Source organism: Microtus oregoni, unplaced genomic scaffold (genome assembly GCF_018167655.1).
Source record: "Microtus oregoni isolate MIOR12 unplaced genomic scaffold, Mior012 000011F_ref0000422, whole genome shotgun sequence".
NCBI lineage: Eukaryota > Metazoa > Chordata > Mammalia > Rodentia > Cricetidae > Microtus > Microtus oregoni.
The window spans coordinates 22,287,858-22,300,512 of record NW_024543070.1 but is presented as its reverse complement, the minus strand read 5'-3'; the positions used below and the strand labels follow the sequence as shown (position 1 = coordinate 22,300,512).

Below are 12,655 nucleotides of genomic sequence, written 5' to 3'. Positions count from 1 at the left end.
ATTCTATAATTTCTATGTTAGTATTAGAAAATGTATATTTTTGTTAAGTTTTTATCCTTGTGGTGGACATTCTCCTATTACCCATTTCTCTGTTTTGTTGAGTTCTGTTTTGTTTCTGGGTTTGGTTGTTTTATTTTTATTTTGTTTTTTTTTTTAACCTTTTTTTTTAAAGATTACATTGCAGGATTATAACCTTTATTGCTAAGTTCTTATGTTTGTTTCTCCTAAAAACAATGCATTCTTGTAAGCAGTTGTGGGTAACTGAAACAGTTGTATAGCTCCATCCTCCTTTTGACATTTTCAGAGCATTGATATCTGGTAGAATAGCAATGTGGTTTTGTCATAGTGTTTCCTCACAATTAGATTGAAGTTTTACATTTTAGGAGCTATATGATCTCACCATCAGAGAGTACGTGCTAGCTATTAGTCCTGTGATTGGCTAGATTAACATTAATGAAGGTGAGGTTTTTCATCATTAATATTCAATTATAAAGGCACTTTTTTGTGAACAATATAAGGAAATACTTTGGGTTTTTTGTTTTGTTTAATAGCAAAGAACTTTATTCAGAATTGGATATGCAAAGTCAGTACACTGCAAGAAAATAATGAACTCAAGCAAGATGCTTTAGAGCCTGACTGAATGAAATACCAAGACTGGGGGGTGCCGTGGCACATGCCTTTAATCCCAGCACTTGGGGACAGAGGCAAGTGGATCTCTGTGAGTTCGGGGCCAGCCTGGTCTACATAGTAAGTTCCAGGACAGCAGAGAAACACAGTGAAACCCTGTGTCAATAATAATATTATAAAAGTACTAATAATTTGAGACTGAATAATTTTCATTCATTGTAGTATTTTTAATAATTTGTGGCTGAATTAAATATACTTGCAAAGTAATGACTTTTCTGTTGTTTCTTTCATACTTTGTAGAAGTGAAGAAGCTTTTTTACATACAGCAATTATTTGTTTGAATTTGATTGATTGTTAGTCAGCCTGAGCTTGTGAATTTAGATTTATTAATTAAGAGGATTTGGTTTTATTCATCGCTGTCATTTGTTTAGAGTTCAAATGGCCTCCTCCTTTGGGATACTCTTAAGACCTTATCTATGGGTTTCAGTATCTTCCTTGTGTTCTAGTCCTCCGTTATTTTCTACCACAATATGTATCCATTGAGCTCAGGTGTCTGCTGTTTGCCAAGGGCCTTGGCATCATTGGAAGCCTGCATTTCAGCTCTAGCCAGGCTTTGCTCTAGATTGTTCTTTCGTGCCTTTGCAGCAGGCACAGTGAGTGCCACAGAAACAGAAGTCTTTGAAAACGTACCTCCAGTTCAGCCCCATTCCATATCTGTATTCCTTTCCTCACAGTGTAAGTCTTTTAGGAATACCTAGTTTTATTTAGTATAGTACTTTTATATATATCTACCTAGCTAAATGTTCTCATTAGCTCTAAAAGTTTATAGGTTCTCTTAGATTTCCGATGTAAACATTTACATTCTATTTACAAATAGGCAGGACAATCGTTTGTTTCCTAGAGCTTTTTATAAGGTTACTGGGATGGCTCAGCAGTTGGGAGCTGCTGCTATTCTAGAGAATCTGGGTTCAGTTCCCAGCACTCACATGGTGGCTCACGGCCATCTGTAACTTCAGTTCCAGGGAATCCAAGACCGCTTCTGTCCTCCAGGGAACTGTATGCACATGGTGCACATACATACTTGCAGACAAATGAAGTAAATAATAATAATAAAATTAAAGTACAGTGTTAGTTAAAATAGTGAGTGCCCTGTCTTTTCTAGTAGATTTCATTTTAAATACTATCTCCAATGTGATAAATAAAATTCCCCCCCCTTTTTTATTTATTTTATTTTATTTTATTTTATTTTTTTTTTTTTTGGTTTTTTGAGATAGGGTTTCTTCGTAACTTTGGAGCCTGTCCTGGAACTCGCTCTTTAGACCAGACTAGGATTAAATGTATACACCATCACCACCCAGCTGATGAGTAAAATTTCTATTCCTATTTTAAGCCTTTCTTTCTGGTAACGTTGACTGTGGTGGACTTGACACTGTGCTTACTTCTATGTAGAATTTTTCTTTTTTGGTCTAATCATAAAGAATAAGATGTGTTTGTCATCTTTCTCATACTTTCCCTATCCCTTTTTGATATCAAAACAATATTAAATTCAGAAAACAAAGTAAATCTCATTTCATATGTTCTTGTCTCAGAGCCAGTTTCTATAAATTAGGTCTATTTGTTTTATGCATGTTTGGTTAAGTTTTCCAGTATAAAATGTTTCCAGTGGAACTGATCAGGAAAGGCTTTGCATTCTGAGTGCGTTGATGATTGACCCGTTAGAGATGGGGTCTTGCTGTGTTACCAGGGTCATGTCAAACTTCTTCCCATCGCCTGGCATTTTGTCTTTTAGTAATTTTTGGTAATTCTCTTTCTCAGAAAAGTCAATAATTTCTCTTTAAAATCACCCACAAGATACTGTTTTTTAACATTAACATGGGTACAATAGTAATCATTTACTGTTTGCAGTTTCTTGGTTGAGGCAGTTGGGAGATGCTCTATGGTGCTGTGAAGATGTCAAGAGGATCTGGGGGACAGGATTGTTTGAATTGAAGAAAATAACTTTTATTTTGTATAATCTGTGCTGTGTTTCTAGACCTTCAGTTCCCGTTCAGTTTCAGTACTTCTTGCCAACTTACCCCCCCTCTGCATACCCACTGGCTGCACACACCTACACCCCCATCACCAGTTCTGTGTCCACCATCCGGCAGTACCCAGGTAAGCTCCACTTTTACGAAGACTTTACACGTTGTCATTTTTGTCAGCAATGAGAAGGAAATGGATCAAAGTATTTCAGTAAAAAAGAAAATGTTCCAGCTCCTTTCAGATTCAGATAACATTCTATCTGAAGACTTTAAACACTTCAGTCACCATTTTTATGATCTTTGAAAGGGTTGTAACATATTTGTAATTTTTTATTTTTATTTATTATTACGTATACAATACAGTGTTCTGCCTCCATGTATGCCTGCATGCCAGAAGAGGGCATCAAATCTCCTTGTAGATGGTTGTGAGCCACCATGTGATTGTTGGAAATTGAACTCAGGACCTCTGGAAGAACAGTCAGCATCCTTAACCTCTGAGCCATCTCTCTCCAGCCCCTATTTGTAATATTTTAATAGTTTCATTTCTACCATGAAAATATTTATCCTAATAAATTTTGCTATGCCTTAAAGTGGCATCATAATTTCTATGAATAATGTTGTATTCTACAAGGATTTTGCAGGTTTGTTTCCTTTGTGTTTTTTATTTTAGTCTTGGTATTGTTTAACTCGCCAACCTGATTTGTAAATACTGATCTTTCATAATCCACAAAAAATAAGCCTTTTATGTTTGGTAAGGTTTATTTTATTTATATATAAATCTGTGTGCACATGTGTCTGAGTATTCGGAGAAGTCAGAGGTTGGTCAGATCCTTTGAGCTGGAGTTGCCAGCATTTGGAAGCTGCTGAACATGAGTCTGATAGAGCAGGAAACAGGATTAACTGCTAAGCCATCTCTCCAGCCCTAGAAGAAATTCTTAGTTTTGCATTTGTATAACTTTGAGCCAGGTATAAGGTTATAATATATGGTAGACTACCGGCAGTTAGGAAACTGGGGGAAGGGTATCACAAATTCAAGATTCCCCTGGATTACATAGCACTTTCCAGGCCTACCTGGGTTACTTTGCATGACCCAGTCCAAAAAAAAATTAGGGCTGAGGATGTGGCTCAGTTAGGAGCATTTACCTAGCATGCATAAAGCTCTGGACTTCACCCACAGCATTATAAACCGAGCTTGGTGGTCCATGCCAATATTCCCAACACGGAAGAGAGACACGGGGGAATCAAAAAGTCAAGGTCATCTTCCGCTACTTAGCAAGTTTGAGACCAGCCTGGGGTTTGTAAGAGCCTGCCTTTGAAAACCAAAACCATAGGCAGGTACCTGTTCCAAGTTCATGACCTGAGTTTAATCCCCAGGGTCTACATAGGGTAAGAGAGAAGCCACTCCCCCAAGTTGTCCTCCAGCCACCACATGCTCACCGTGACACACATGTGTGTGCATGCATGTGTCCCAGGGTAGGTGTTGGAATCAGAGAGAGACTGTGGCCTTGCTTCTTCCCTTCTACCATGTGGGTTTTGAGGGTGAAACTTATGTAATCAGGCTTGACCACAGGTACCCTTAACTGCTGAGCCGTCTCATCGCCCCTATTTTGGGGCTGATATGCAGTGTACTGGAAATGACCTTGAATTTCTGATCCCTCCCCATCCCACCCCCCAGTGTGTTGGAATTGCAGGCATGGACCACCACACTAGTTTTCTGATCTGTTTATTTTGTCATTCCGAAATGGTATTTAAAATGTTTATTTAGTTGTGTGTGTTCGAGTGTGGACGTTATGTATGTGAGCACAGGTACCCGTGGAGGCTCTGGCTCTTCTAAAGCTTCATTTTCAAATGGATTTGAGTCACCAAACATGGGGCTGAAACCAAGCTGCTGAGCCATCTCTCCAGCCCCCTATTTGCTTATTTTTTATTTTTGGTTTTTCGCGACAGGGTTTCTCATAGCTTTGGAACCTGTCCTGGAACTCACTCTGTAGACTGACTTCACACTCACAAGTGCTAGGATTAGAGGTGTGCGCCACCACCACCCGGCTTATTTTTGTTTTCAGTAGTGTGAGTATATGGAGAGTGGCATGCACATGTGTGAGTGCTGGTGCCAAGGAATCCAGATCAGGGTGTGGAGTCGGAGCCCTGGAGCTGTAGTTGCAGGTGGTTGTGAGCCGTATCTAATGGATGTTGGGAACGAAACTCACTTCCTCTTCAAGAGTGTGCATCCTCTCAACCACTGGGCCATCTCTCCAGCCCTTCCTTCTTACTTTTTCAATGTGGCTACTGGAAAACTGAAAGTTATGTGATTTTTATATTCCTATTTGAACAGTGCTAGTTTAAAATTTCAACCCCTCTAAAATATTCCATAGTCTTGAAACCCTTTCTTGGTTATTCTGATAACTGATAAGAATTGCTTTGTGAAGCTGAAACAGTGGCTCAGCAGCTAAGAGTAGAGTGTGTACTGCTTTTACAGAGGACCCAAGTTTGATTCCCAGGGCAACATCAAGTAGGTAGCTTACATCTGCCTATAATTTCAGCTCTAAGGAATCCAATGTTTCTGGCTTCCAGAAGCACACACACATATGTGCACATACACACACAAAGACACACATAATTAAAACTAATTTCTTAAATTACTTTTATGTCAAATTGTGTCTGCATACGTGTATGTGTTGCTAAGAATCCAACACACAGCCTGATATATGTTCTATAGCTGCTCTATTATTGAAACACATCCTTAAACAACAATCTTTTGTTGTTATTATCTTTCCTCAAATAAGGAATTTTGCTTTTATTTGAGGTTTTAATGAGCTTGGTGGATGAGATTTGTATTGTAGTGGGAAGGATTCTGCTGTTCTCTATCTCTAGTAGGTACAAACTTTTGGGAATTTATATCAACTATTTTAGAAGTGCCTTGGATAGTGAGTGGTTCTATTAGTTTAAACAAAGATTTTTGATCTGCTACCCATGAGTTATTTCAGAAGTTTACTATTTTAGCACTGTTGCTAATATGTAATTTGGTAGAGTTAATTTCTTTTTAAAAACAGATTATTAAACTATAGCCTAGAATGACCTAGAAGTCACTGTGTAACTCAGGCTGACCTAGAACTCACAGTAATTCTCCTGCCTCATCCTCATGAGAACTAGGATTATAGGTGTTATAGAAGTATAAACTTTCTTATTTTATTGTATTGCTGATAATTTTCATAAAGATTGTCAAATGTGTACTTAATTAAAAGAAAAGCAATTTCTAGTACATAGTTTTAAGTAGCAAGTACAGTTGTAACTGAGGCTTGAAACCCGGAGCCTTGTTAAAAATTCTAGGTTAAAATTGCTAGGTTAAAAATTCTCTGCCATTCAGATGCATGCCTTCGCCCGATGCTTTGTTTCTTAAAACAAGGATTTAGCTCTTACATGATGAAGAAACTATGTTCACTTTGTGATATCTTTGTGTGTAGACTGTCCTAACTAGAACTGACCTTCTGTTTTTTGTTTGTTTGTTTTTTAGTTTCAGCTCAGGCCCCAAACTCTACCATCACAGCTCAGACTGGTGTTGGTGTAGCATCTACAGTACACTTGAACCCCATGCAGCTGATGACGGTGGATGCTTCACATGCCCGACATATCCAGGGGATCCAACCAGCACCCATCAGTACACAGGGAATTCAGCCAGCACCCATTGGGACGTCAGGGATCCAGCCAGCACCAATTGGCACACAAGGAATCCACTCAGCAGCCCCGATAAACACACAGGGGCTTCAGCCAGCAACAATGGGTAATCAGCAACCGCAGCCTGAAGGAAAAACATCAGGTAAATTTAACCCTTCAGGAAAATGGGGTTAGGGGCAGGGAACAGGATGGTTCAGCAGATACAGGTGCTAATCACAAATGGGGTTGATCCTCAGTACCCACATAGTGAAAGGAGAGAACCAAGTCAGAGTTGTCCTTATATAAGCATACACGAGAGGAATGAGTGAGTTTTGAAACAAATACATAAATGAACTGGAAGAAAAGAAGTAAATCTGGATTTTAATCTTGGGCCTGCCACTTTCAGGCTTGTGGCCTTAGGTAATGTCTCCAATGTTTAGTTTTACCTTTGTAAATTAAGCTACCTAGAAGTTACCTATAGCTTCACACTTAAAGCAGTATGTGTGAACCCAGAGAGGTGGCGCGCACCTTTAATCCCAGCACTTGAGAGGCAGAGGCAGGTGGCTCTCTCTAAATTCAAGGTCAGCTTGGTCTACCAGGCAAGTTCCAGGACAGTCAGGGGCTATGTAGCTGAGACCCTTTCTCAAATAGGTAGGTAGGTAGGTAGGTAGGTAGGTAGATAGATAGATATAAAATAAATAAGGGTGTGTGTCGCTTGAGAGATGCCTCAGAAATTAAGAGCACTGCTTGCATGTCCAGAGGACCCAGTTTTGATACCCAGCACTGAAGTAGCAACTAACAGTGCTCTCTAACTCCAGTTCCATGGGATTCCACCCCCATCTCTTAGCCTCTTCAGGCAATGCATACATACAGTACACAGACATACATGTCGGCAAAACACCTATACACATAAAATGAAAATAGAAATAAATTGTAGAAATAGCATGTGCGGCCGGGCGGTGGTGGCGCACGCCTTTAATCCCAGCACTCGGGAGGCAGAGGCAGGCGGATCTCTGGGAGTTCGAGGCCAGCCTGGTCTACAAGAGCTAGTTCCAAGACAACAGGCTCCAAAACCACAGAGAAACCCTGCCTCGAAAAACCAAAAAAAAAAAAAGAAAGAAAGAAATAGCATGTGCAAATATTCTAATCTGTATTTGCACTTAGGCAGAAGCATTCTATAAAAAACACAACATTAAAAGAGCAAAATTTACCTTGTAGTGTTCTCAGTTTTCCATTTCATCAGTATTGTATGTAAAGTAGTAAAATCTTAATGCCACCTTAATATTGCTAATGTTCACAACAAAAGAACTAGTAGAATAATCATATAAAATGGAATGAAATATTAATTATCTGTTTTTCTAATGTATTTTCAAAAAGATAATAATACCCATACCAGCTCTTAGGATACTGAAGTGGTCAAGTAAAACATCCATACACATAAAGTAAAAATAAATCTATTTTCTAAAAAAACAGATATATGGTATTATAATCTATATTAGTAGACTTGGCAACTTTTTCCACTGTGCCTTGTAGGCAAATGAATCTTGTGCTATTTATTAGCTTTTGAGAACAGGAGTTTTCTAGGGATCAAAACCAAGACTTGAAATATGCTAGGAATATGCCAGACAACTACGCCACACCTCTGGCTCTTGTTATCCTCTTACATGGGGCATTTATAACGAGAATACCTAAGGCCAGGGTCTCTGTGGTCTTTTGTATGTCTTATATGGCATTTCAGTAAAGTCCTGTTTCTCTTGTTCTCGCTTCTCTTTCAACAGTGGTATTGGCAGATGGAGCTACAATTGTAGCCAATCCTATTAGCAATCCTTTCAGTGCTGCTCCAGCAGCAACAACTGTGGTACAGACTCACAGTCAGAGTGCCAGCACCAACACCCCAGCCCAGGGCTCATCTCCCCGGCCAAGCATACTACGGAAGAAACCTGCAACAGATGGGTGAGTAGATTCAGAAGTGTACTTGGCTTAAAGAATAGATTCTTACATCCAGTGCCAGTAACAATTTTATCTCTGTTACACTTCAAATTTTTCTCCAGGGTCTAGAGAGAAGACTCAGCAATCACAAGCACTTACTCCTCTTGCAGAGGACCTGGGGTTGGTTCCCAGCACCCACATAGCATTCACAGCCATAGCCATCTACAGCCATACAGGGATCTGGTGCCCTCTTCTAGACACCAGGCGTGCACACGGTACACATACATATGTGCAGGCAAAACACTCATACACATAATTTTTTTAAATAAATAAAAATTCTTCCAAACAAAGGATTGCTCAGGGAGCTGCATTCTGCTCAGACTACATCAGGACTCTTCCAGGAAGTGGATAATGGTTTCAGGCATGTATTATATACTGTGTGCTTAGAGTTCTCTCTAGCTTTAGAAGTCTTAGTTTGCCTCTGTTGCTATGGTAAAGACCATCACCAAAAGCGACCTGGGAGGAAAGGGTTTCTTTGGCGTACAGATCAGAGTTCATAGAAAGGAAGTCAGGGCAGCAGCACAAGGCAGGAGTCTGGAGGTAGGAACTGAAGCAGAGGCCATAGAGAGAAGTGATACTTTCTGGCTTGATCTCCTGGCTTGCTCGGCTTGCTCTTAGACAACCCAGGACACCTGCCCAGGAGTGGCACCACCCACAGTGAGCTGGGCCCTCCCATATCAATCATTAATCACGAAAATGCAGTTTTAGCCACAGGTCAGGATTATGGCAATGTTTGCTCAGCTGAGGTTCCCTCTTCTTTAATGACTTGAACTTTTTGCCAAGTTGACAAAAAACAAGAAAGGGCCGAAAGTCTAACCAGGACTGTTAATTACCCTTGTAATTGAGGCTTTGTGTTTGTTTTAGGGTTTTCTTAATGAGGACCTTTTTTTCTCCTCAAACATGAAATGTTGCTAAGGACAAGTGGTTTTCCAAACATCTTCAGGCTGATTTTTAGTGACAGGACAGTGTTTTTGTGTGCTCTGGATGCCTTCCGGTGTAGGGAGCCTTGTGCTGCTGGAGACGGCGGGGTGTGAGCAGAGTGTCCCGCTCAGCCAAGATGATGGCGTCAACACTGGACAAGTAAAGTATAAGCCAAGCTTAAATCACTGAAATGAGGGTCAGCGCAAGGCTTTCAGATGTGTCATTCTTTGCGTAGACCAGAGTTTACTGCCTTTTCTTATTAGGAATACTTTGTAGAGACATTCTTTTTAAAAGCTCCATTTAGCCCCTGGTAAAATAATCCTAATAAAAAATAGAAGACAGAGCTAGGGAGGTGGCTCAGCAGTTAAGAGCACACATTCCCTGGGCAGTGGTGCCTCACAGGCCTTTAATCCCAGCACTGGGGAGTCAGAGGCTCAGCTGTTCAGAGCACTTATTGCTCTTGCAGAGGTCACAGGTTCAGTTCTCAGCACTAAGGTGACTGTCAGCCTACTTGTAAGTGTAGTTCCAGAGGATCTGATGCCTTCTGATCTCCTTGGATGTTAGGCATTCATGTGGTGCACACACCTGCAGGCAAAACAGGCACACACAAAAAAATAAAACTAATAAACCTAAAAAAAAAAAAAAAAAAAAGCAAGTACCTAGGATGGTGAAAACAGGAAAGGTCACAGCTGCAACAACCTTTGAAGCAGAAAAGCAGCAATCCATGGTCACGTCCTTGGCTGTGAGGAGGCCACATGTTTGCAGAAAGTTGAGATTCATTCTTGAAGCTGCATGGTTTCGGAGAGGACGAGAAGAAATGGGGTTAGAGATAGGGCCTGTTCTTTTAAGGAGAGTAAGCACAAGTAAAGCCTAGAGTCCTATGGAGCACACTGCCTCCAGCCTGAGAGGCAGTTCTCAGGCCAGGAGCCAAATGACATTCATTGTAGACAACCCCTCCTACATGCTCAGAAGACCCGCTGCTTTTTAATCTCCTGATGGATTAATCATGGACATGCCACCGTAGACAACTAGATATGACAAGCAGTTAAGGATAGAAGTACAGGATAGAAAAGCCTGAGGCCCACAAAGGACGTTGGGATATGCGAAGACCAGACGGGAAAAATGAAATTCAAGTAAACAAAAACCAAAAAACTATCTGATATCTTTAGAAAAGCAGAAGAAATCATGACCTTTGTAGAACAAGAGCATAGATAGTATACAATGGCTCGTTTGTAGAAGAGGAAGAGCTTGTTCTCTTTGGATGTGGTGGCACACACCTGAAAACCAACATTTGGGGGGCTTATACAAGGCAAGCCTGAGGTGGCGCGCGCCTTTAATCCCAGCACTCTAGAGGCAAAGACAGGCAGATCTCTGTGAGTTCAAGGCCAGCCTGATCTACAGAGTTCTACATTTGAGTTCTGACTTGTTCATGAATGCACCTTGTTAAATACTAGAATTTACTCGGTCATAGGTGTCTGCACTCACCTGTATGTACATCTGCCTATGACTTTCCAAGTGGCTAGACCTGTTTATACTCTTAGCAGCAGAAGGTGTATGCCTGTGTGTGTCCTTATCAATTATTGTGATTAGAAGTTAGGTTAATTCTGGGTTATATCTCATGAGGTTTGATTTGGTTTGATTTTGATTTTTTTTGCCAATGTTTCGTAGATAGTTTGGTTTAGCTTGTTTTGTTTTCATGCTTTTTCTTTTGGAAAGGTTTATAATAGTACAATGAAAAGTTAAATGTAGCCGGGCGGTGGTGGCACGTGCCTTTAATCCCAGCACTTGCCTTTAATCCCAGCACTTGAGGCAGAGGCAGAGGGACCTCTGAGTTCAAGGCCAGCCTGCTCTCCCAGAGCTAGTTCCAGGACAGGCTTCAAAGCTAACCTTGTCTTGAGGGGGGAAAAAAAGTTAAACGTAGGGCCAGGTGTGGTGATGCATGTCTTTCATTCCAACATTGAGGTTGCAGAGGCAGGTGACTCTAAATTTTAGACCAGCCTGATTGTCTAAAGCATGCTTTAATAGACATACAGTCTTGTGTATCCAAGGCTAGCTTCAGACTAGCGAAGAATGACCTTGCACTTCTTATCCTCCTGCTTCCATATCTGGAGTGCTGGGAACTGTACACCCACCACCACGCTTGGTTTATGATTGCTGGAGGTCACACTGTCTGTTTCCCCAATTTCGAATAGACTTCTGTGTAGCTAGCCAGGCTGCCCTCGAAGTCCCTGTGTAGTCAAGGACAGCCTGGAATCCTCAGTCCTGCTTTCACTTAGCATGTGCTAGGAACACAGGTATGTGTCACCATTCCCCACTATTTGGGTTTCTTGCTTATTTAGTTGGTTATTTGGATTGATTCTTACTGTCTGAGTATCCAATCTAGAGCCTTGTGTATGCTAGGCAAGAACTATATACCATTAAGCTATCTCCAGCTCTTACCATCTTATACCATATTAGTTTGAAGCAAATTTTGATCACATTATTTCTATGTATTTTATATGTGTTTATTAGAATATGCATACTTAAAATTAGGGGAAGGCAACTTCAAATGCTAGTTATTCAAATTTCTACTGAGTTGAGGTATCACAAACTGTTTTATAATATTTAAATCACTGTCAGCTTTTGTTTATTATTTTGTTATTATTTGGAGTTTTTGGTTGTTGTTTTATATAGTGGTTTGGGGGGGGTGTTTGTTTTTAGAAGCAGAGTCTCCATAACTCCAGGCTAGCCTTGAACTCACCACTATCCAGCCTCAATCTCTCAAGTGCTCAAGTTATGAGTATGTTCTACCACACCTAGATTTCTTGAAGTTGGCGTATTAGAGAAATTTGGTCTTTTTGATCCTCACTATGGACTTTTTTCAGATACCATCACTGTTTCATCGTCACCAAAATTTGGTGGCTTAATGCAGCAGATATATATTACCAAACAGTTCTAGTCTCCTGTCTGGATGGTGACAGTAGTTCCTGCGGAACCTTCTTGAATGTATGTTTGTCCCTCTGTCCTGGCTCCTAGTGGCACTGGTCTCTCTGTACTGAATACCCTATCTTTGTGTCTGTCTCAGTTCCCATTCTCCCTTCTGCTCTCAAGTGCTAGGGATTACTTTTAAGAAAAACCCTGAATCTACAGTGATATCACTGGAGAAGATTAGTTAATTGCACTTTCAAAGACCTGCTTACACTGAGCTGGAGAGATGGCTCAGTGACCAAGAGCACTGACTGCTCTTCCAGGACCAAAGTTGTATTCCTGGCACCAACCTGGTCTCAAAGCCAGTTCCAAGGGAGCCAATGCATTCTTCTGACCTCTTGAGGGAACTAGTCCCACATGTGGTACTCAGACATACATGCTAGCAAAACACACGTGCACAAAATAGTAACAAAGACACTATTCTCAAGTAAAGTTAAACTTACATGTACAAAAATTACATGTTCATAGTCTGTAAGTTC

The 12,655-nt window shown here is 40.6% G+C and overlaps 1 protein-coding gene across 6 annotated transcripts in view; it reads left to right on the top strand.

The window, feature by feature from the left end:
- Window positions 1–12,655, top strand: part of Sap130 (Sin3A associated protein 130) — a 64,554-nt gene that overhangs the window by 25,767 nt on the left and 26,132 nt on the right. For all 6 annotated transcript variants that reach the window (XM_041660383.1, XM_041660380.1, XM_041660382.1 and 3 more), the window contains exons 12-14: window positions 2,660–2,781; window positions 6,160–6,462; window positions 8,078–8,252. In XM_041660383.1, the coding sequence (XP_041516317.1) occupies window positions 2,660–2,781; window positions 6,160–6,462; window positions 8,078–8,252 (600 nt within the window). The remainder of the gene's footprint in view (window positions 1–2,659; window positions 2,782–6,159; window positions 6,463–8,077; window positions 8,253–12,655) is intronic.